The 23,306-nt window shown below is 51.5% G+C and overlaps 8 protein-coding genes across 8 annotated transcripts; 6 read left to right on the forward strand and 2 right to left on the reverse strand.

Annotated features, from left to right (window-relative positions):
• Positions 1 to 60: 60 nt before the first annotated feature.
• A1O9_08764 (uncharacterized protein) lies at positions 61 to 1,969 on the forward strand (the record flags this gene model as incomplete). The annotated part of the gene is made up of 4 exons (XM_013402247.1): positions 61 to 279; positions 352 to 593; positions 655 to 1,021; positions 1,091 to 1,969. 4 exons carry the CDS (start codon positions 61 to 63, stop codon positions 1,967 to 1,969), a joined length of 1,707 nt encoding a protein of 568 aa, XP_013257701.1.
• Positions 1,970 to 2,686: 717 nt separating this feature from the next.
• Positions 2,687 to 4,757, forward strand: A1O9_08765 (uncharacterized protein; the record flags this gene model as incomplete). Its single annotated transcript, XM_013402248.1, has 7 exons — positions 2,687 to 2,860; positions 2,937 to 3,180; positions 3,237 to 3,326; positions 3,382 to 3,593; positions 3,650 to 3,703; positions 3,797 to 4,217; positions 4,282 to 4,757. The coding sequence occupies 7 exons, from the start codon at positions 2,687 to 2,689 to the stop codon at positions 4,755 to 4,757; spliced, it is 1,671 nt and encodes a 556-aa protein (XP_013257702.1).
• A 209-nt stretch (positions 4,758 to 4,966) lies between these two features.
• Positions 4,967 to 6,402, reverse strand: A1O9_08766 (uncharacterized protein; the record flags this gene model as incomplete). Its single annotated transcript, XM_013402249.1, has 2 exons — positions 4,967 to 6,103; positions 6,193 to 6,402. 2 exons carry the CDS (start codon positions 6,400 to 6,402, stop codon positions 4,967 to 4,969), a joined length of 1,347 nt encoding a protein of 448 aa, XP_013257703.1.
• A 5,186-nt stretch (positions 6,403 to 11,588) lies between these two features.
• Positions 11,589 to 12,239, forward strand: A1O9_08767 (uncharacterized protein; the record flags this gene model as incomplete). The annotated part of the gene is made up of 1 exon (XM_013402250.1): positions 11,589 to 12,239. The coding sequence occupies one exon, from the start codon at positions 11,589 to 11,591 to the stop codon at positions 12,237 to 12,239; it is 651 nt and encodes a 216-aa protein (XP_013257704.1).
• A 323-nt stretch (positions 12,240 to 12,562) lies between these two features.
• On the reverse strand, positions 12,563 to 13,267 carry A1O9_08768 (pyrimidine 5'-nucleotidase; the record flags this gene model as incomplete). Its single annotated transcript, XM_013402251.1, has 1 exon — positions 12,563 to 13,267. The coding sequence occupies one exon, from the start codon at positions 13,265 to 13,267 to the stop codon at positions 12,563 to 12,565; it is 705 nt and encodes a 234-aa protein (XP_013257705.1).
• A 623-nt stretch (positions 13,268 to 13,890) lies between these two features.
• Positions 13,891 to 16,368, forward strand: A1O9_08769 (uncharacterized protein; the record flags this gene model as incomplete). The annotated part of the gene is made up of 1 exon (XM_013402252.1): positions 13,891 to 16,368. The coding sequence occupies one exon, from the start codon at positions 13,891 to 13,893 to the stop codon at positions 16,366 to 16,368; it is 2,478 nt and encodes an 825-aa protein (XP_013257706.1).
• Positions 16,369 to 17,399: 1,031 nt separating this feature from the next.
• On the forward strand, positions 17,400 to 18,914 carry A1O9_08770 (uncharacterized protein; the record flags this gene model as incomplete). The annotated part of the gene is made up of 1 exon (XM_013402253.1): positions 17,400 to 18,914. One exon carries the CDS (start codon positions 17,400 to 17,402, stop codon positions 18,912 to 18,914), a length of 1,515 nt encoding a protein of 504 aa, XP_013257707.1.
• A 1,152-nt stretch (positions 18,915 to 20,066) lies between these two features.
• On the forward strand, positions 20,067 to 22,628 carry A1O9_08771 (uncharacterized protein; the record flags this gene model as incomplete). The annotated part of the gene is made up of 2 exons (XM_013402254.1): positions 20,067 to 20,647; positions 20,705 to 22,628. 2 exons carry the CDS (start codon positions 20,067 to 20,069, stop codon positions 22,626 to 22,628), a joined length of 2,505 nt encoding a protein of 834 aa, XP_013257708.1.
• Positions 22,629 to 23,306: the final 678 nt, after the last annotated feature.

Consider the following 23,306-nt stretch of genomic DNA (forward strand, 5'->3'; position numbering starts at 1 on the left):
TCGAATGGCATTGCAACTAAGGAACCACAGCAACCGGACAAGAGTAAATACTCGATCCCTATGAACGACGAACTCGCCTTCACTGCTCGCAGGCTTCGGGTTATCACCGTTGGGGCTGGATTCTCTGGCCTGCTCATGGCTCACAAGTTTCAGCATCGCTTTCCCGAAATGGACAAAATTGTTGACCACACCATCTTCGAGAAACGAGGAGATTTTGGGGGGACTTGGCTTGTGAACACGTATCCTGGAGTTCAATGTGATGTCCCATCGCATATTTATGTATGTCCTATCCGCACGAGAGCGCTACTTCTGAATAGATTGACGAGGCTGCTGACACCACGCTCTACATAGGCATTCCCCTTTGATCCCAACCCTGAGTGGTCGCGTTTCTACTCAAGTGGCGCCGAGATTCACCAGTATATCGTCGATACAGTGAAGAAATGGAACCTCGATCGAGACGTGCAGCTCAACACTGAGGTCACTAAGGCTGCCTGGGAAGAGTCTAAAGGTCAATGGAAAGTAACCGTCAAACATAATGGTCAAAGTCGAGACGAATGGGCGGATGTCTTGATATCCGGGCAAGGCGTACTGGAGTAAGACACACCATGATGATTATGTCCTTGCTCAGAGCGATCAGCTGACTTTTGCCCGTAGCATCTATAAATGGCCGGAGATTGCTGGCATTGAAGGGTTCAAGGGCCATCGAGTTCATTCGGCGCACTGGGATCAGAGCTATGACTACTCCCACAAGAGGATCGCTGTGATCGGCAATGGCTCGTCAGGAGTTCAGATTGTGCCTCAAATGGCCAAACTCCCAGGGACGGCCGTCACAAATTTCGCTCGCGGTCCCTCGTGGATCTATTATCGTGTTCCTCCATCACAGCATCTAGGCAAATCCGGGAAATCAGGAAATAACCCAGAGTACTCTGAAGAGGACAAGAAGAAGTTTCGCGAGCATCCAGATGCTATGAAAGAGCATCGAAAAGCTATGATCGGTCGAACTAATCGTGCTTTCAGGATGGTCAGTCTTGCTGATACCTTTTCTCATCTACGAGATTGACTATATTTATCTAACTGACGACATCTCTAGTTTGTCAAAGACTCAGAAGCGAATAAAGAAGCCATGATCGCCGCCCAGAAACAAATGGCAGAACGACTGGGACATGATCCTCGACTATGTAAGACGCTGATCCCGGAATGGTCCTTGGGGTGTCGGCGTATCACCCCTGGAGAGGGCTATTTAGAGTCCTTTCTCTTACCAAACTGTGACATCACTCAAAGCCCTATTGAACGCATTACAGAGAATGCCATTCACACAGCAGATGGCAAAATTCACGAGGTGGATGTCTGTAAGTCGAACAGCGAGGCAAGCTTGTGTCGAGATGTTTTGGCTGACTGTTCAATATTAGTGGTCTGTGCAACAGGATTCGACGTCTCGTTCCGGCCCCAGTATCCCACAATCGGTCGAGATGGCGTCGACCTCAAACAGAAATGGACTGAAGAGCCAGAGGGCTACTTTTCTGTTGCGGCAGATAGGATGCCAAACTATTTTACCGTCTTGGGGCCAAACGCGGTCGCCGGCCACGGGTCCCTTCTCGAGGCTATGAACTGGAACGGCGACTATTTCATCCGGTGGATCAAAAAGATGGCGGAAGAGGATATCAAATCATTCTGTCCGAAGACTGCTGTGATTGATCAATTCGTCAAGTATGCGGACGAGATTCACAAGTCTCTGGTGTGGACAGCGCCCTGCAAGAGTTGGTATAAGCGGAATCAAGTCAACGGGAGAGTGACAGCTCTGTTCGGTGGTAGTGGGATGTTGTATAAACGTATTATCAGTGGCGAACTTCGGACTGAGGATTTTGAGATTGATTATCGAAGTCCTAATATGTTCAAATTCATGGGAAACGGATTTACGGAGATGGAATTGAATCCGGAGAATGATTTGGCTTGGTATATAGAGCGCTGATGGGTATGCCAGTGATCTAGCATGTGAGAACATGAACGACAAAAAAGACCACGGGTAGTCTGAATGGCGAAGAATTTCCTGTTTATTATTCAGGTCCATTTAGTTAGTACTGCTCAACCCTCTAACCATGGAGCGCCCAGGCGGATTTGACGGCGAGGACCTCGGGTTTCCCAGGCTCCAGATTGGGGGGCCCTACTGACTCTCCAGGTTGGGATCTCTTGCTACGGCGCCCAATCTCAACCTGTTTTAGCTATCGGGGATGTCCCACACCGTAGATAGGCGTGTAGGTACTCATCAATACCGAGTCCAGAGGATAGAAGAGATATGTGGGCGTTTGTACTTCGGCAAAGCGGCATGCTTAACTTTGTGCCTTGCCCTTAGCGTGTCTACCTCCCTTTTGATGAACACATTCGCTCCATCCCCACATCTTCATCCACATCCACGATACAGTGTTGGAGTCAAAATGCAGTTCCGTGATAGCTTATCTATCCCCAACTCTATCCCACTGGTGTTAAGATAGCAAAAACGAGCGGGGAATTTCTCTCTTACCAACTAGGGCATGACGATCGAAGTTGGGCAACCCAGCCTCGGGCGGGCGACATTATGAACCCAAATTCAACATAAGTCTCTGCCTCACTGCTCAGGCAATGGGTGGCAAGATTGTCGCGCAAACAGGTCACACAATCGAGGCGCTGTTTCTAGACACCAAAAGACATAATGCCTCTCAATATTGATGACCAAAAAGATTTCGGAGAAGTGGATAAAACGAGTGAGTTCGAGTCTGGAAATGGCTTGCAATCCATTACCAGTATCGAGCAGGTGTCGCTGGCCGAGTTGGACGACAGCAGGAATGGAAAATTCCATCGCTCCTTCACTCCCCGGCAGATTCACGTAAGCTTTGCATGGCCCGGTGGATGTCTCTTCTGTGATTCCACAAGGCTATGAAGCTAACTCTTGCTCGTCCCAGATAATCTCTCTGGGGTCCAACATCGGCAGCGGCGTCTTCCTGGGCACGGGTAAAGCCTTAGCAAACGGAGGTCCTGGCTTCATGGTCATCGCATATTTTTTGGTCTGCTCGTGCATCTGGGCCGTGTTACAGACTCTCGGAGAGATGACCATTGCCTTTCCGACCAGCGGCAACTACATCGACTATGCGGACCGCTGGGTTGACCCTGCCCTGGCTTTTGGCGCTGGCTTTGCTGAATGGTTGGGTACGTTGCGCTGCGTTGCGGCCACTATGGTATAGCAGGACTGACGACATGGCCAGGCTGGGTTGCCGTTGTTGCCCTCGAAGCAATATTCTTTGATATCTTCGTGCAGTATTGGGCTCAAGGAGCTCTGCCAATGCCGGCGTCAAGTGAGTGGAAATTTCGTTCACTCGAGCTTGATTACTGACCAACGTCCTTTCAAAGTCACGATATTTCTTGTGATTGTCCTAGTGATATTCCTGCTTCCGAACAAGGCTTTCGCTTGGTTCGAGTACGTCACGTCAGTAATCAAGATCTTCCTCTTTCTTTTGATCATTGTCTTGTCACTTGCAATCGTCTGTGGCGCTGGTCCTGGGGGCTATGTGCATGACGGAGCGTATTGGCGAGATTTACCTGCGTTCAAGAACGGGTTTACGGTAGGGCCCCTTTGTCTATCAAGATTTTTGGTGATGGGTCTGCTGATCATGCTTAGGGATTCGCAAATTGTGCGCTGTTGGCCGTTGCGGGCGTTGGCGACCAAGTCTTTGTAAGTCAGTTCTTTCTAGGCTTGTCCATAAAAGCCCCTAGGAGGCGCCATCTCTGTCTGATGGCTTTTGAAGCCTTGCTGATTCGACTGTAGATCGGAATTATGGGTGGCGAGGCAGCATCTCCACGCTTTAGTATGGCTCATGCCACTAAACTCGTGCCATTCCGAGTCAATTTTGTCTACATGACGAGTGTGGTTTTCATCACACTCTTAGTAAGATCTGACGACGAGCGTCTTCTGGGAGGATCCAGCGTCACTGCTTCTCCATTTGTAATTTCAATTGCCGACGCCAACATCCCAGGTGTCCCAGACCTAATAAACGCGGCCATGATCACTGGTATCCTCGCAATTGCAGCCGAATCAGTCTATCTTTCCTCTCGAATCGTGCGAGAAATGGCACACAAGCGCCTGATCCCAGAGGTCATCGCCAGGGTTGACAGTCAAGGTCGCCCTCGATGGGCACTGGTCATTACGTGCGGGGTGGCAGTCTTCTTGAGCTACCTGAGCCTGAGCTGTGAGAGTTGTCCCAAAAAGCCTGCGTTACCCCGTACACCAGAGTTGCTAACATATTTGCGTAGCGGGCGGATATGAGCTATTCATCTGGCTTGTCAACATATCAAGCTCAGCCTACTTCATCAACTGGATAATCATCTCCTTCACCTCCTGGCGATTCCACCAGGCTCTCCGTGCCCAGAACGACCCGCTGTTCCAGCAAGTCTACGCCTGGAAATCTATCTCCTGGCCTCTGATGCCAATTTGGATGATGGTGATCTCCATCCTTCTCGTCGCCTGCTGCATCACGGCCGGTGTAAACCCCCTAGGCGGAGGCGGGTTTACCGCCTACACCTTTTTCCAGTACATCATTGGACTTTTAATCATTGTAGGCTTCACGCTGGCGTATAAGTTGATCATGCGCACGCCTTGGCGCGATCCAAAGACGGCAGATTTGACGACTGGCCGGAGAATCTTGACTGCGCAGGAGATCAAGTACCTTGATGATTATTACGCTATGCCGAAGTGGAGACGGTTTGGGACTTATGTCCAGCTCTGGTGAAATGGGCCATGGACGTGGTTGGCTATTCTCAAGCTTGATACTTGGCTTATTCAATGGTCATCCTAGGATCAATCGGATGCATCATAGAGGGAGGCCTTGAAAGATAAAGACACATAGACTTTTGCTCTCACATGAACATGGAGGACATCTAGAAATCTAGATGTGACTACTTCGTACGTTGTAGCTCCTTTTAGCGTTGAGTAACCTTTTTACGAAAGTCTAGCCTTGATCATCCGACTCCTCTCCTCGACAATCTGATGCAACTCTTTCGCCTCTCCAAAGCGCCAACTGACATCATTGCCCCAGTCACCAGAAGCACCATCTTCAACCACTTTCCACTGCCACCTCAACAGTGACTGTTCTCCTTTCGCCAAGAGGTCCTTCACCCACTTCCCAAAGACAGGCATCATCTTGAACCCGTGGCCGGAGTCGCCAGACAAGACCACAAGCGACTTCTCCGTGTCGGGGACAAAGTCAATGCAGTAATCGGAGTCTCTCGTGTCGCTAAACCAGCACAGCTTGGTATCCACGAAGGGCCGGTTGGCGAGCCAGGGGAGCGTCTCGCGCAGCATGGTGCGCAGTTGCCGCTCGTCTTCGAGCGGGATATAGGTCTGTGCGGAGGAGGAGTCATGGTCATTTAACGGGGGTAGAGAAATCCCGGTGCTGCGGTCGGTGTTGCTGAAGCCAGCTCCCAGATGGCACAGCTTTAGCAGGCGCGTCGCTGGGTCGGGCTCGAAGTAGAACCCTAGGTCCCGGATGTTGACGATCGGCAAACCACGCAGGATATCACATTCAGAATTGGTCAGTTGGATGTGTGCCACGGACCAGCAGCGCGCGACGTTGAAGGTACCGAGCTGCGGGACGAGAGATGCCCCGTATGCTCCCAGCGCGCATATCGTGACTTGCGCGGTGTGTAGCTTTCCGCCTCTCGTGCGGACACCAGTGCACCTACGCGAGGTTCCTTCTTTGCCAGCAGAGGCATCGTTGAGCAATTCTACCACCTGTCCTTCGTCGGGTCCGAGTAGGAATTTCACTCCTTGGCCGACAAGCAGGGTGAAAATGCCTCTGAGGGCATTGCTCGAGTGCGCATATCCTTCAAGCCTGTTGAAGTAGCCTTTGAAACCGTTCAATGGGCCGGTGAGCTGCCAAGCGCAGTCTTTGAACTCCGCCCTGGTGTTGATAGGCTTGACTCCGGCGCTAAGAACTGGGTGTCGCGATACGTACGCGAAGGCCTCGTCGTGGTGCTGGACTGCCTTTCGCGGCGCTTGTCCCGAGACTGTCACTAAATGTCCGGTTTGGTGGTAGTATGGGGCAAAGTCAGGAGTTTTCCAGCCTTCAATTGCCTCCTGGGGAGAAGTTATTACAGTGATTACCAGTGATGTGTGTCGTCTGAATTGAAGACAGTAATGGAAATAAGCAGCCTTCGAAGACTTACCAAGCCAAGATCCGTGTAGAAATCGGTGTCGTATTGTGCGCGAACGATCTTGTTCAGATCATTTGCTGCGGAGTACGGAGAAGGAATTTCCCGACCACGCTCGAAGACGATGATGTTGGTGTGCCCTGCTCTCACGAGATGATATGCCGTCGAGAGGCCCCAGGCACCGCCTCCGATTATTGCAATCGAGGCGTCTTTATTTGTTGCCATCGTATATCTTGAGTGAGCCGGTTCGTAAGCACAATGAGATTTCGCTTGATAGGACTTGGATTGTAGTATGGCATTTAACTTATTTGGAAGTTGCTACAACGCAGACACCATTGTCGTGGCGGTGTCTTCACCAGCCCAGCAAGCAACCGCGGTCCAGAGCTGGACACGGAAGGATATGCGACACAAGAGCATCGTGAAATGATGATCTCAGTGGAGTCCAGCGATTCTCCATAATCGGTAGCGAGAAAAGATCACGCCAGTCGAGACCCTGGATGCTGGGGAGGAGCGCAACTCATTCGATCTGATTCGAGGTGTGGGTTGACTATAAAATTCCAATGTAGGTATTAGCCGGCACTACACAAGTAATATGCTATCAGATAGGGCGACTATCCATCCCGAGGTCCCGATAGCAGTTGGATTTCCCCCCAGGGAACTGCTCAGGTGGGCAACAAGACTTGTAGTAATTCGAGCCTACGAGATGCTCATCTGAGAATGGCTTAACTGACAAGAAGGCCTCTGACCCTGACATGCTTCCAAAGTGTAGGCACCAGGTTTACTAAGCATTGCATGTGTCACCTTGTTTCACGCCTGCAGAAGCGCAAGGCACAGAGTAGAGTTTTCGCAGTTTCTCTGCGTGCGTGCCAGGCCATATAATACGATTTGCAACAAAGGACGCCACAGCAAATGAGAGACGATAACACGTGGTGATTGACATTCGCCCAGGACCTTTTGTCATGGCCCATGGGTGGTTGGAAATCACTACTATCCGTGCTTAAAAGACACTGCAGAGTCCTAGGTGAGGCTGGGACACTGATTGATTGACAGATGCAAAGGGGAATGGGCCTGCCAACCATATGGAGATGCACGCCTGAAGTTTGATTGCCGGTCAATGACAGGCCCAAGGATTAGACACGAAGAAGACAGGAAACACAACGTTGCGGATTCAATTGGGAGCTCCGTTGTCGAGGCCATGCGACGCGACGGACACGATAGATGCATCCAGAACATGGTACTTGCGTTCGTACATAGATGACGGGAATGCCCCTGAGGGCGATTGTATACGAGGTAGATGAAATTGTCTGCGTTGCTTCCGCATATGCCATTCCGACGAGATGAAGAATAAGACAGCTTTGACATTGAGATCCGATTGTCTTCATACCTTCGGATGGCTCCATCAAGGAGATCCAGTTGACTCTAGAACTCCAAGGTTCCAGAGAGTTCTTTTCGGCCGCGGCTCAATTCGATGGAATTTGGTGCGAAGAGATAATATTGATAGGCATAGAGCCTCGCAACGGCATTCATGACGCTATGGCATGCAACCTGTTTGCGATGAAAACTCCAGGTGTGCTCACGAGTAGCAGCGAGGGTCTCAAGCCTCGGTACTTGGGTAGGTAGGTACCTTGCTTGCATGTGCTGAGGACCTACCAAGGGCTGTGCATCAGCTACATTATGAGCTACCGAGTACCTGTGTAGAGTCAATTGGTTATTTAGTCTGGCTGCTCGCTCACCCGCCATAAGGCCACGGCTGAGGGCCTGGGGGACTCTCATCGCTCTCGACTTCTTGCCTAGATGCGCTGATTCAGGGCACATGGATGCCCCGTACGTACCCGTAGCTTGGGCACTCGGGGGACCTTAACCGTGGAGGGCAGTTCGTGGGCAAGACCCTCTATTCGGCCAATCGAATCGTGCATGATCTTGGTATGCAACCCTGTGGCTTTCGCCTTTGTCGCCCCTTATCGTTCAACAGAAGAGGTTATGCCTACCCATCCAGGTAGGTCGTTGTGACTATGAAGTTTTCTGGTTGCTTTCACAGTTGACACCTTATCCACAGGGCTGTATTCGTATCAAGTACGGAGCACATAGCGCCTGTTAATAATAGAAGCAGGGAAATTATGACGGAGAGCCTCAGCGCATCAGTCAGCTTGGAGGGCAGCCCAACCACCCCTATCGACAAGGCGCTCTACCTCTGATGCTAAACAAAGCAGAGGCAAACAGAAAAGAGCATAGGCTCGCATGGAAGGAGTTTCAAAGGTCATGCGCTCATGATCGAAAAGCTACAATGACTTGTTTCGGTCTTAGTCTCACACACCTGCTCGTTGCCGAGCGATCACGAGAATGACACCCTTCCCTCTCAGCCGAGTCCGTTGTTCAGGCCCAGTCGCTTGCGCCACTCAAGGATCAAATACGTCAGGAACCAAATGGGAACGTGTCATGAGATCTACGATTTCAAGAAGGGTGGTGTGCACCACAATCCAGATCGATCAATGAGATTCTCGTGGCAGTTCATTCTGGCTTCGTTAGTCAGGAACATCCCCTCAGGCTAATGACCTTTTGGATGGCTTCATCTCTTGTATCGAGTGCCTCGTGCTCCATAAAACGATGGAGAAAGGCACTAGGGAGAGGCACGGATCGATGGATTAGGATGGTGTACTCCGGATGGGCATATTGGACGAGGTTGGCGTTCGCGGGGTAAAAGCCTGTTGCCGTCTGGACACCTGCTTCGTCCTTGGGAGGTGTAGATAGATCAGGGGAATTGCGAGTGTGGAGGGTGATAGTGTCTCTGTTGTGACGTGTAGATGGCCCCGCCTGGTACCTGCTTTGCATCCCTGGGCGGCCAACGATGCCCCCCAACGCCCACGCACGCCATTTCCGTTTGCCTCATCTTTGGGGAGTCTGAGCTGTTGTGCCTGGCCTAAACTTTAACCAGCATTAGTGTGTGTTCAAGTGCCATTTAAGCGTCCTTTAACTGCTCGTTTGGTCATGGCCGCCCCCCGCCCCCTCTTCTCGCACGCCTGCATGCAGGTACGCGAGCTCGCCGAGTTTTGGAGACGTCCGTGCCTAATTCATGCCTAATCCATGCGGTGAACTGCGGCAAGAATCAAGGGAATAATCGCCATCTCGCCCATGTTTGACTCGGTGCACCGTCTTAGCTACTTGTTTCACGTTCGGAAGGACTCCAGTAAGCTGAGGCCAGGCCATTTCAGGGTGCAAATCGACCAGCGTCGCAGATCGAATTCAATAGTCTGCTTCGATTGTAGACCAACATGCAGGACAAGGTACTGGATATTGCCAAAGGAGCCTGTCCGATTGCTGCCAACCGTGGAAGTCGGTCCAGCGGTCCAGCTGAGGGGATGCCGTCTAGATCGAGATCCTTTCGCAATGGTGCAGCAGATACAGCCAGCCATTTCCACATAGTTTCTCCCTAAACCAGCCTTACCCGACACCATCCACTGAACAGCCTAAGAAGGCAGAGGGCACTCGGCCAACCCGGTGACGAATGACCACCTAATCATCAATATGGACCCCTAAGGCTTTGCGGCTAACAGCCTCACACCTGGATGCAAAACTGTCCATTCTGCCAGGGAAAGCATTGAATCGCGCTCTCCGGAGGCCAAACACAGACAAGGTTATCGATTTCGATTAACCAGTAGTATTGGCTGAGTATGCGTATCAATTGTTCGGCTCATCTGGCGGTGCCTCGTGCATGCCCACTCGTCAAGCAGTGCCTGAGCGTCACTGACAGCTCCTTTCCGGCTTCGTTAATGATTGCTATCCACTTCTAATTGCTGGTACCTTCTCCGTGGAGTCAAGGGTTGGGGATCACTCACGTCAAGTGGAGGGATCTTCAAGCGAAACTTATGACAGCAAATCCTCAACCCTGGACGACACTTGTACCCTTTTGGAATAATTAGTCGAGGCGTGTCCCAGGAACTTGTCTTCACTGTTCAGTCCCTTGCCAATCCTCAAGGGAGCGAGGATACTCTGAATTCCTCTCTGAAATTGCCAACCTGGGCCAGGGTTGAGCCTCGTCAAGTTCAAGTTCGGTAAACAATCACTGTGTTCTTAGGAATCTGAGATGCTGAGCGGGAAGATCTTGACGTCAAGGACACAAATTTCCAATAGTTGGCGAACATCCGTTGCGGAAAACAGGCTCCTCCCCTGCGCCTTTTGATTACCATGGCCCACGGAAGAATTGGTGGGCGGACGGTGCCTGCGCATCTGCAGCTATCCGAGTCCAATTATCCCAGTCATCTTGGGACTTCCACGTGGACGACGAGGTTCTCTTGGTCTGTGCAACCGGTGCAAGCTGACCATCCCTGCAACTCCTCAGCTCCATGAGCGTTCAAGATGTCACATTCGGGAATAGAACCCTTTCTCTTGGGACTTGGGCTGCGGGAGGGCCTTCGTATCCATGTTGGCCCTTGCAACCGTACCTGACGCTAATATCCGGCCACCAAATGCAAGGGGCCAGAGTCAGAACTTCAAGAGGCCACTCACCTCGCCGACCAACTTTGCTGCCCGCCCTTCGTCCGTTTGCAACACAATGGATCCCTTGGTGGCTTGACAGTTTTCCAATCATCAAGGCGTTGGGAGGGTGGTACCACCTGATCTGGTCTTGCCCGTGGCTTGCTCCTTAGCCTCTTTGCTACGTTCTTCGGCTTTCGCTAGACTGGTCATCTTTTTGACAGTTTCCCTGATCCAGGTGTAACCATGTGAGTTGTCAGATGAAGACAAAATCCAAAATGCTCAACCCACATGCTGGCCCCCTGTACTTTCAAACGACAAGGATACCGCTGGCACATGCGTATATAGAACAAGGCCCGCTCAAAGCGTTCTCAGATACATAAACGGCGTGGATCCCGTCTTGCATGCATATTGCTGACTTGTCATCAACTCCCAAACAAACAAAAACTTCACTTCTTGCAGTGCGGCCTTATTGATCTTCAGTCTCACTCTCTTACTGGACTACCTACCTTCTACACGAACTTCAACAAGGTACACATTCCTCTGCAATACATTGACATCAGCCAGCAGTCATGTTGGAGGTGCCAATTATCAGAGAGCCGACTCCTCGAAGCATGTCTTCAGATGGCCTATCAGGGTCCAAGTCACCTACACAGGCTAGATATTCGCATCTCTTGTACCTGTCTGAAGCAGAGCGAGAGGTCTACACAGCCAACATGCAACGGTCCTCTTCATCTTCATCACGTTCTATCCGATCGAATCGATCGGCCAGATCCACTGCCCATTCGCAGTCATCAGCTTCCACACACAGTACCTCAAGGATAAGTATGCAGGCGCCCCGTTGGGCAGATGATCACTATCCACTCATTACTACCATCCACCCCGAGAACGTCCCGGCTTCAGTCTCCCGGGACCACTCGGTATTCTTTTGCGGACGCCAGATGGCACAGATGCACAACACCATCATTCGCGCGCTGAACTCTGCGTGGAACCACGCTCCGAGCGTGAAGCCTTCCACCCAAGAAGCAGCAGATTTCCTTCTATTCAACCAACAGCTTTTTACCACTCTTGACCACCACCACAAGGTGGAGGATGATTACATGTTTCCGGCCCTCGAGAAGTTGCTCGGTCGGTCCGGTGCGATGGAGGAAAATGTCAAAGGCCATCAATCATTCGCAGAAGGCCTGGCCATTTTCCAAAAGTACGTTTTCGTCACTTCATCAGATGAGTTCAACGGCACGACCTTCCGACATATCATCGAGTCATTCGCGCCTGAACTCATCCAACACCTGCACGACGAGATTGTCAGTCTGATGGCTCTCCACGTTCTGGATTCCGCCGAGCTAATGAAGATTTGGAAACATGCAGAGCGCATCGCGGTCAAGGACACCGACCTGTACTCCGATGCCCCTTGGACACTTGGTTGCCAGGACAAATCTTTTTTCATCGACGGCGTCAAGGGCACATTCCCCGGTGCGCCTTGGATCTTGGAAACCGTCGTGCGAAATTGGCATGCAAGGAGGCATGCCGGGGCGTGGAAATTCTGCCCTTCGGACCTTCACGGCCACAGGAGGCAAATGATCAGGGCCTGAATGAAAGCTCCTGAAGGAGAGAAAAGTTCTAACCATGACGACGATGACGACGATGACGAAAATTTTCGGAGGATATTCCCTTTCTGCGTTCTGTTCTTTTCTTTTTCTTGTGTTCAATTTTCTCTTCTGTCACTGTCTAGCGTTCAAGCAAAACTCTCCGCCCTATTCCTAGCGAGAATGATTCTGAGCGGTTTAAATTCTTTCCAGGGGGTATCGTCTGGGTATCATCTAACATATGAACACATACTAAGTAGTTCTTGTACTATAGTCTCATTTCTCACATCGTCCAAATCTATACCATTTGATGGAGAGAACAAGGCCTCTTACTGTTTCAATAATTCTGGGAACAAACCCAGCAGCTCTCTCAGATGGCTGATTTGGTATTTACTTGCTTTCGTTGGCGGGTCCGGTACGGAAGGTTCTACCAAGTGGACCGTATTGGTCCATCCCCGGGCATACGCTGCTTCGCAGTTCAAGAACGAATCGTCGACAAAGTAGATCTGAGCGCCCGGCGGGACGGCCGCTTCGCGTTCGGCTTTGGCGAACATTTGCGGCAGAGGTTTCGGGACCAGTGGCTTCTCCGTGTAGTCGCAGTAGGTGATTCCTTCAAAGAAATGCTCGATTCCGAGTAGCTCGACCACCCGTCGGCCGTGGGTGATGTGCGCGTTGGTGAAGAGCCACAGCTTGACTTTCGACCTGTCAAAGGCTTCCAGGATTTTCCTTGTCTCCGGGTCCGGTGACAGCAATTCATCCAAGGGGAGTGCATCGTCCACTTCCCGGTTGAAGTCCAGGGGATCGATTTTGTGGAAGCGAGAGAGCCCCTCTATGGCGAGGCCGTAGTCCTTGTAATATTGCTGATGTAGTCGTGTGGCCTCATCAGTCGAGACGTCGAGGTGTTTGATGAAGTACTTGTTAATCAAGATTGCCATGTGGTCGTGCACATTGTTGCTCTTGGGATACAAGCAGTTGTCTATATCAAAGAAGAAAAGCGGACGGTCGTCTTGACCTCGTTGCTCGGGAATTGCCATGGTCAAATTTTGTTGCGAATTCTTGTTTGGCGGCTAGAAAGGCATGCGGTGAAGTTGGAGCGACTGTAGCGCAAGCCACCAGCAGGATCGACTGGAGTCTCTATATCTTAGAAGGAGTGTTGTTGTGCTTTGGGATCACATTGTCAAATTTTAGATGGTGAGTCAATTTCGATTGCACCACGAGTACTACTACGACATCATAGACTGGCATACCTACCTAGGTTCCCAAGGGTTGCTACTCGCTAGACGAAAATGCTGCAGTGTGGCTGATGCTACTCGTACTATACTAAAAACAGCCGTCGAGTCCACGGTCACGTGAATTGGCATGGGGCTGGGGGGCACCTGCCCTTCTTCTTTCTGCTGCCTCTTTCCGCAGCTGCGATTCTGCGAGTCTGCGACTGACTTTTTTGGATCACCACATTTCATCGGCATCCCCTTTCACATCGCCCTCTATTTTCCTTCAACATCGGCAACGCGGTTTTTGTTCATCTGTCTCACCCTGGCTGATTAGGCTGGGAGGATTCTACCTTCTCACTGCATGAGCTTCTTTTCGCCATGTTGTCTTGCAGGTAAATTGACATTGCTCTCCTAAAAGGCGCGCACCGAACAACGCGCCAGCAACCATGTCGGCCACCGTTGGTCCATTACTCAACGGCACTATGCCAGTAGTACATCACTTACATGAGCACGAGGTGCTCGAGTACGAGAAGATTCTGAAGTTACGCGATGAGATCTTCGCTGGTAGTCACCCTCGACTCTCAGTGCCTGCGCATGCTGTTCAGCCTCCTTCTGCTCAGTCTCAGTCTCAGTCTTTGTCCCAATCCCAATCTCACTTGACCATTCCTCCCACATACCCTTCCAGTGCTTCGCAAAGCCGTTCTGCGAACAACCAGCCTACGCGTGAAGAGGATGCTGCAAGATCTCAGACACAACCAAATGGAGGATTCACCCCTTCCACTCAACCTACCAGTAATGTTTCTGAGTTTGACCCTGTCCTTTTGACCAAATCAGATGACCTAGTCCGGGCTGAAATCCAACTGAAACGGCAGCGCCTTGAGAAAGGCCTGAGAGACCAATTTGAGCAGAAGCGATTTGATGCCCGTAAGAAGCCTGCTCCCGCCGAGGCCAAACCAGACTTCGACTTGCAAGCCATCCTCGCCAAAGCCTCCGATATCGTCAAAGACTTCTCGCCCAAAGATGATGGCTCTGCCACAGAATCTGTTGATGAAAACTCCTTTTACTCTAGCAGAGCTCCAGATTCCATTCAAGATGGACAGTCTTCTTCAGGAGAAGAAGAGGGTGAAGCTGACCAGACTTCAGGTCCGCGTGTGAGCGCCGTCATGGGCTCACCTCTCCATGTGGAGGGTGACGGTGACGCCTCAACTAACCTGCAAGACCATCAATCTCAAATTTCAGCACCTGTCCAACGTACCCTCCCTGCTGACCCTGCCATCATGGATCTGGATGATGATGAAGAGGAGGAAGGAGAATACTCGCCGCCAGAAGCAACCGAACAGTATCCCGTTCAGGGCAACCTCAATTATCAAGCTATGCAAGCCAGTCGAGACCCACGGAGTCGCCCCCTGCGCAGATACTCGGATGTAGGTGACAATGGGAGGAGAGCCCTTTCTCCTAATGAGGCCAATATGCGTATTGTAAGAAATCATATCACCTCTCCCATTGCCCCTCGACCATCTCGTGTGTCTCCTCTTGCTGTAGCTAAGGACCAACCTTTTTCACAGAACGGTCGTCAGTTGCGGCCCCGTCGAGTCCCTCGACCAGGCTCTCCACCAAGCCCCGATGACTCAAATACACTACCTGCCCGGAAGAAGCGAAAGCTCGAGAAGCAGAGAAAGAATCGACGAAACGGTGGCTTCTCGCCAGATGCTTTCATTAAGGAAGAAAACGTCTCGCCTCCGCCATTCCACGACGTACAACCCCTTGGGTCCGGCAGATTGCGCCCTGTCGCATCTGACAGACCTATTGTCATCCAGGACGACGAACCTGCCCAAGACGTTCGATACATGCAACAGCCAACACGATATGTGGACTCTCCGTCACGGCCGCTCCCACGGCAAGTTGAACAATTGATGCCCTTGAGTGAGCCTCGAGTATTGTCTAGAGCTAGCATGCGGCCTGTCCGAGATGACCAGGACTTGCGTCGTGTGGCCAGCTTGCACAACATGCGATCTGAGCCGGGCCGGGACTATGGTGACCCATATTACGAAACTCCTACTCGGATACGAGCTACATCTTACGCGAGATTAGGAAGCCCTGCACTGATGGAGTCACCACAGCAACCTCGAGATATCCCCGTTGAGTATGACCAGCCACCACAAGAAAGAAGAGTGGTACGGACGCCCGCTCCGGTCTATCGCGAGGTGTATGAGGATGCCGAGGGCGGATTTCGATACGCTGTGGAGCCGATGCCTCCTCCTCCGCCACCCACGCAGAGAATTATGATTGACGAGTACGGCCGGAGATTCCGCGAGATTATTCCATCCGAGCGTGCCCCTATGATTCCAAGAGCTATGTCGGTTCGAAGAGACAATGGGGAGCCACTCTACGAGAATTACCGTTCACCGCGGGCAGGTTCGGTCTTTGTGGACTCGGTCCCGGATCGATCTTACGCGTCAGAAATGCCACCGCCACAGGTCACTTACCGACGTCTCGGAGAACCGACTCGCAGTTCAGCCATTCCTGGGTCCGCCACAAGAGAATATCTGGATCCCGCGCAAATGTCCAGGCCTTCCAGCGTCCAAGTCTTGGATCACGCCTCTCGACAACCCGTTTACGCGGATGAACGGACCGAGTTTCGCGAGCCAATGCGCATGGCCAGCGTTCGACCCACAGCAGGCAGATACGAGGAGTCGCATCCAGTGGAGATGTTTTCGCGAGGTCAAAGTGTGCGCCCTGCAGTCCGGGAAGGGAGCGTGTTCGTTGACGATAGGTCAAGGCTTCGGCAGGAGTATCTTCCCGCCGAGCAGCCTCGATACCGCGCAGTGGAGCCCGAGAAGCGTTACTTTGATGCCCAGGGAAGAGAGGTCATCACAATGGATGGAGCAATGGATGGGAGGCAAAGAGTGGTGGAGAGGTATTGAGATTAGCGTAAGATTACCTGGGATTGGGACAGCTGGGTGAGAGTACGAGGACCTGTAGTAATTGCTGGTGGACCGCGTGCCACGTGTCTCTCTGCGTGTGTGGGTGTGTGTACGAGTACCAAATTGAGCCGGTAGTGGCCGAGCCAGCTGGCCTGGCCGTAAGGCTGCACAGTGCTCATTGCTCAATGACTGCCCTACTCGATACATAGGCTGACTAGCCATTATCAGGCAAGTTCAGAATGATGAAACACGATCTTGAGCCTAGAAGGAGTTGATTCCTTGGTTTCAAATTCCAACGTGCATCTCAGATTGTCCAACGTGGAATATCTCCGAAGTCCTTCTGGTCAGAGGCCGTCTGCGCCCCGTGATTGGGCGAGAAGGCGCCCACCCTCATCTCTCTTCACACTTGTCAACACTCGAGTGGCACGAATAGCAGTTCACACCGTTGATCAACATGAAATGCGCCATTCCATGGCTTCATCTGACTTCGGCGCTTGGTGACCTTGGGCCTCTCGGATTGATGAATGGCCCTGGGGTGACCCGAATTGTTGGCAAGCTCTTGTCCAACCATCACGTTGACAATGCACAACCCTCATGCCTGTCCAACTTCCACCACCAAAACAAGCGCCGACTACATTGTGATTGAAGGGTTTGAGGCTCCGCTGTAACATTGTTTTCTACACGCCACAAGCGATAGAGCTTGAGAACCACTGTTCAGACTTGTTCAGGAATTACCTGCCGGGGCTGCCAGAGATTTGTTTCAGGTTGGTCTTCTCACTCTTAATGGCCCGACATCCAGGGCTCTTCCACCGCTTTCATCATTGTCAGTCTATGTCAAGGCTGCAGTCGCAGTCGAGCCATCAATTGTACCCGTACATTCCACCTCAACTTGTGGCATACCACTCCATTAATTCCAGTTTATACAACCGATGCTGGCATCACCGTGTTGAACTCGAATGCTGTTGTTTAATCGTGCACTGGCCACCAAAAGAACGTGTCCAAGGGGCCGGTAACCGAATCCATCGCCAAATATGAAACTCAGATCGCCACCGGAGGACTCGCTTGAGCCAACTTGCACGATTTCCTTTTTCGACTGCTTTTCTCCATCATCAAGTCATGAGGACGAGATGCGCCGAAAGGCTTCACGGCCTGAGGGTGAGTGCTACCGGAAGGAGTCACAGACTTCCAAGAATTTATTGTTGATGAGCCTTGCAGGGGTTGAGCGTGAGATGCGCATCATGTACCAACAGCCTCACCTAGTGCCACCGATGAAGCTCACCGTTTTTGATGCCATGCCGGCAACTCCTACTCCGCCTCCCCCTTCGCAACTGTCAAAATTGGTGTCCCATGGCAAAGCATCGCTGAGATCAAGCTTGTCCATCCGGAGGCCACGGCCATCAATCTCAGAGCCTCAACCACCTTTACCAGCCGGTCAAGATCTCCCGTTCCGGCGACCGACACAGAAGTATCGCCCCCTAGAATTGAGCATCTATATGCCTAGTAATCGGCTCTCGGAATTGCCCGAATTTGATCGACTGAGTTTTACTGACGTTGGAGAAATAAAACTCCCTTCTCGAGCTTTGGTCAGGACAAAGTCAGAAGAGTTTATTTCACACAAGATCTCCACGTTCCCTACACCGCCAAAGCCTGCCTCTATGATCGAGCAGCGTCGACTGTCGCACTTCCGTCCTGATGTTTCCTCAACTGTAATTTCAGTATCAAGACCTCCCTCTGAGTACGATGCTCTTCACTCTCATCCAGTCTCATGGGCATCTCCTCCTGCATTGCCCCCTGCAGCCTACATGACAGGCCGCTCTGAGCCCTCGGTTGCCGTCCTTACGCCAATGCAAGAGGAATTCAGTCCTTTACCGACAACCTCAATTACGGTAGATGGAGTGGAGCTAAATTTTCCCCAGGTTGGCAGAGGAGCCCCAATGTCCCCCGTTCACCCCAGTAGATTGTCTGAAGAGGAATCGGCGCCAGCGCCACTCGTTCCTTCGGGTATTGCAAGAAACTTCTCCAAACTCTCCGCACCCAGAGAAGAGGCAAACCCACCAGCGTACTTCCATCCAAATTACCAAACGCAAAAGCGGATTTCTCAATGGCTTTCACACCGTGGGCATTCTGCTTCGGTCAGTACGGTTGCTACCACAAAGACATCCTCCACTACAGCATCTTTTGCAGAGCATCGCCGGAAACGATCTCAATTCTATCAACTTTCTGCTGCTCCACCCAAGCCACTCAGCCTTTGGCCACGTCAGCATCAAAGAACAATGACCGAGTCGACCGTAGCAAGTACCGTTGACACCGATATCTTATCTTTTGAGGTTCAAAGTCAGACAGATAGCAGCATCACGACAGCGCCGGACCTGCAAAGCCGCAGCGGGACGATCAAGAGTGTTTCGCACGGGCTGAGGCCAATCTTGAGTGGTGTGCCTGACGTACCACCTTGCTACGCAGATGTCATCAGCCACGTCGACGATGATATGATGATCAAGGAAATCGGTGGACCCTTGCGAAGTCCCGGTGTTGGTGTTGCATTTTGATGGCCAGTGGCTGATGGAGGCCATCTGACACGAGCACCATTTCCTTTGTTTTATATTGATACCCCTTCAAAAGAACTTTGAATTTTGCTCCGCTTGAGCGAGCTGGGAGGGATTTTGGTTCTTCTAATGGATCTGCATTTTGGAGACTATGTTCTACATATGGGAGGAAAAGAAACACTCGCTTTCTACTAGGCTCAGGCATCAGACCTTTTGAGACTGAATTTACATTTGATACCCCAGTTGTTACACTTGTGTCCATAAGAATAGGACTGGACCGGATTAGCTGAGGCCGTTCGCTGGCAGGCTCACCGGAAGATGGAAGGATGCGATTGCAAATGTCACTGGCCTCAGAAGACGCTGGCTCAGTGACCGACGAAAGGGAAGCATCTCGAAACGCAAACAGAGAATTTTCTTCATTAGATTTCATCCATAATAGCATAGAGTTGAAATTCTCAGCCACAATTCATCCTGATATGCTATGAATCACCGGATCGCTTCATTGTTGGCCTTTGCGATGTATCTCCCCTTTACCACGTGCGTACCTCATGCCCGTGCGTTGTACGAATTGATAGTGGGTGGGCGCTTTCGGAGCGCGTTGATTGGCCAACAATCGACGTCTTGGCCTTGATGCCAAAACCTGCTCACACGCTACAAGCTCAACTCCAACCTTTGGAAACCTGCTCATACGTGAGGCATACTTTACCACTATCTATGTGCCAAATCCTTTGGTGGATGTTTACTGCATACTAAAGTACAGCCCACTATATCAAGTCTTTGAGGGCTCCTAAAGCTAAGCAACACCCTTATGCAACTCCCTCTCGGCGCATTCCACTTGAATGTCGACCTTTCAAGAACGAGGTAATGAAAATCAAGGTGTTTTGATGGCCGTTCCAGAGTCGAGACCCGATGGATCGCTGCTAGAACGCTTCACAGCGAGATCTAGACTGAGAAATGTGCTCATGCCATGTGGGCGTTTGGCTTGGCTTGCAACTTGTGGTAAAACGTGGGATGCGGTTTTGAATTCGCGATGCGTGAAAGAATTTGCAAGATAAGTATGGCTTTGCTGCTTTGTTCCCGCCGCCTTCTACCAGGTTATTTTCCTTTGCACTCTTACTGTCCAAATTGTTTGTTCGTCCTGGAGACGAAGCAGTCATGCATCAGCGAAGCATGCACATCGCTGTGCTCCTATCCTGCCTTTTCTTGAGCTTCACTTCGTCTGTCTCGGCAGCACTCAAGCTGCAGGAGACGAAGCATGGAGTCATTGGCCTCGGGATCCCCATGTACAAGCCCGTGTGCTGCTATGCCTGTCACGACTCCCTGTCCTCGTTATATCTCAACTGCACCACTTTCTCAGACGACCACCATTCAGGCATGGACATGAAATTGAAGAAACGGATGGATATGGGTGGAGAAGCAATGGCCGACACGAGCAACGAGTGCCGCGCCGCTGATCAGATATGGTTGCAGACGCTGGCATACTGTATCTCCAGTCGTTGTACGGAAGAGGGTGCATCTGAAGCCCACCAAGCCCAGTGTTTTCAGACAGTCGCTGCTGGCTTGACACCTGTGCAGAGCCTTCAGTCATCGATTCCTAGTCAAGCGCCAACGGTCGAGCTTGCGGATGATGATGAGTGGCTCAATACCACTCATCTTGTGAACGAAGCCATGTATGCTGATAATAGAAGGACTCTGGATGAGTTCGCCAAGTCGGAGGAGAGGCATACGAGATACAGGTGAGCTGTGGTCCAGATTATTCGATTGCTATCAATTATGCTTATGAATTGATGTAGTCTGGTTGTGTGGCTTGTTACTACCGGTTCAATATTGATGGTCGGAGCATACACCTTTTACCTCGCCAGCATCAAGCCCAAGGCCAGCAGCAGTCTCGCGAGGAAGCTCAACCAGCACCTCTTCATGCCATCTCTTTTTGGCTCACGCCAGCTGGAACCCTTGCCTTACAACATCGGCTATGTGCCCAGCCGCGTTCTTTCTCTCTTTATCTTCATCTATGTCGCACTAAATATCATCTTCTGCTGTGTCTCATACAATGTCAAATCACCCAACACCTGGTTCTCCGAGGACCGAGACCAGCTTGTCGCCTACATCAGTAACCGTGCAGGAGTGCTTAGCTATGCGAACTTGGGGCTTGCAATCGTGTTCTCAGGAAGGAACAGTGTGCTGTATGCAATCACTGGATGGTCACAGACGACATTCCTGACTATCCACCGCTGGGTGTCCCGCGTTGCGACCGTGCAGGCCATTTTGCATTCTATCATCTACACCCTCACGTACTTCTGGTCAGGAGGCGCAGCTGCATACTACGCCGAAGCTGCAAAGGCATACTACTGGTGGGGCATCATTGCAACAGTAGCGATGAGTGTTGCAATCGCTGTATCTGTGCTGCCGATTCGCCTCCGAGCATATGAGTTCTTTCTCATCACTCATATCGTCCTCGCTATATTCGCAATCGCTGGCTGCTGGTATCATGTCGAATTACGCTTCAAGAGGAGATGGGGCTACGAAGTCTGGGTTTATCTCGCTATGGCGTTCTGGGGCTTTGACCGCCTCGTGAGATTTGTGCGGGTGGCTTGGTTCAACGAGTGGAATGGAGTGACTCCAAGCATCGTCGAGCAGATCCCAGGGTCTAGCTTTTTGCAAATCACCGTATTTCCCGGAAAGAGATGGGTCAATTCCATGGGGCCTGGCAAGCACACATTCCTGGCCTTTCCTGGGAAATTTTGGGAGAGTCATCCCTTCACAATCGCTGACTGGGGCACCCTCGATATTAATTCTTATAGAGGACTCGCCCACTCCTCAGGAACAAGCTCCGGGGAATCCTCGAGCAATGTCTCATTGTCTGAAAAGACACCAGAAAAATCGGCAGACACAACAGTGCGAGAAACGGCTGTTGACAGTCACCAGTCTGACGGCGAAAGCGAGTTCTTCATCCGGTTCCTCCTTCGCCCGCATACAGGAAGTACTCGCTCACTCCTTCACAAACTCACTCACTCCCCGTCGCATTCCCAGATAAGCCACCTTCGCATCCTGACGGAAGGGCCTTACGCAGGCCACACTCAGACGCTCCATCCCCTACGCTACGCAGACACGATTCTGTGTATTACTGGGGGTATCGGCGTTACTTATTCGCTGAGCATTTTGAAACAATACATGGATCTGCAAGATCCGAAGTCGTCTACGAAGAATGACGGTTCAAAGAGCAAGGCGCTGATGGCAAACACGAGTAGATTCGTCTTCGCCTGGTCCGCCAGAGAGGAGGGCCTGATTAGACATGTCACGGAACATATGATTCCTTCCACTGTAGCCATGAACGCAAATGTCGAGGTCAATATCTGGCATACCGACGAAGCTGTGGGTAACGGCAATGCGTCCCTGGGGCAACCCAAGGTAGAGCTATCTTCCGTTGGTAGAGCGGGCGACAAGGGTGAGGAGATCACAATGACGACGGCTCCGTCGCCCTCTTCGCGCTCTGCCTCGGCTACCGCCCAGGTTCAGAGCAACAACATTACCTCACTCACAACAGGCTCGCGCATGGTCATTCCATCGGTCCTCGAATCCGTCCTGGAGCCGTCCCGCCGTGTGGTCGTCCTCGTGTGCGCTCCTGGCGGCATGGCCGACGATGTGAGGAGAAGCGTAGTTGATGCTGTTGGGCAGGGCTTTGAGGTGCAGTTGATTGAAGAGGCTTTTGCATGGTAGGTTAGAGCATAGTAGGGCTAGAGATCCCCAGGGACGAGAGTCACCGCGTGATGGCTCCGAGAACAGCTTGCAAGGCCGATGTGAAACGATTCAGGGGATCTGATCCAGCTTAGTAATGATCTCGAACACGGCACGTGACTATGAATAAATCTAGATGTCCGAGAGCACGTGACCTTTAGGGCCTTTCCAAATCTAAATTAGCGCTGCTCCTTCCTTCTATCTCATCTTGGCCCGTCAGATCGACTTTTAAATAAACATCGATCCCTTACCGGAGGGTTTAGTCTTGCCTGCTGGCATGTCCCCCTCGTGGTGCTAGTTTCTCAAGGCTTCCTTAGAACGTTGGAAAAGGCGATCTATTCTCTCGGTCTGTGTGCATCAACCGCTAATAATGCTCTGCCTCGGGGGCCTCTTGTATCTGCACCTAAGTATGCTCAGTGATACAACTGTGTGGCCATTTGAGGCCGAGCTAAGACTGTAAATGCGGCTTGTCGTATCGACGCCGATGCTCGTGGTACCTTGCCCTAACGTTTCAACGCCCCTAGGGATGCTAGGGGTATGCTAAGCACTACCGTGTGAGGTGAGGCATCAGCATGACTGTCCACTGGCTGAGCTCATCCTCGATATCGGGCCAATAGCCAGCCTGCCAAACGGAAAACCTCCGATTCGGCGTGGTGATGT

This window comes from Exophiala aquamarina (genome assembly GCF_000709125.1).
Source record: "Exophiala aquamarina CBS 119918 chromosome Unknown aczIA-supercont1.8, whole genome shotgun sequence".
NCBI classification, from domain to species: domain Eukaryota; kingdom Fungi; phylum Ascomycota; class Eurotiomycetes; order Chaetothyriales; family Herpotrichiellaceae; genus Exophiala; species Exophiala aquamarina.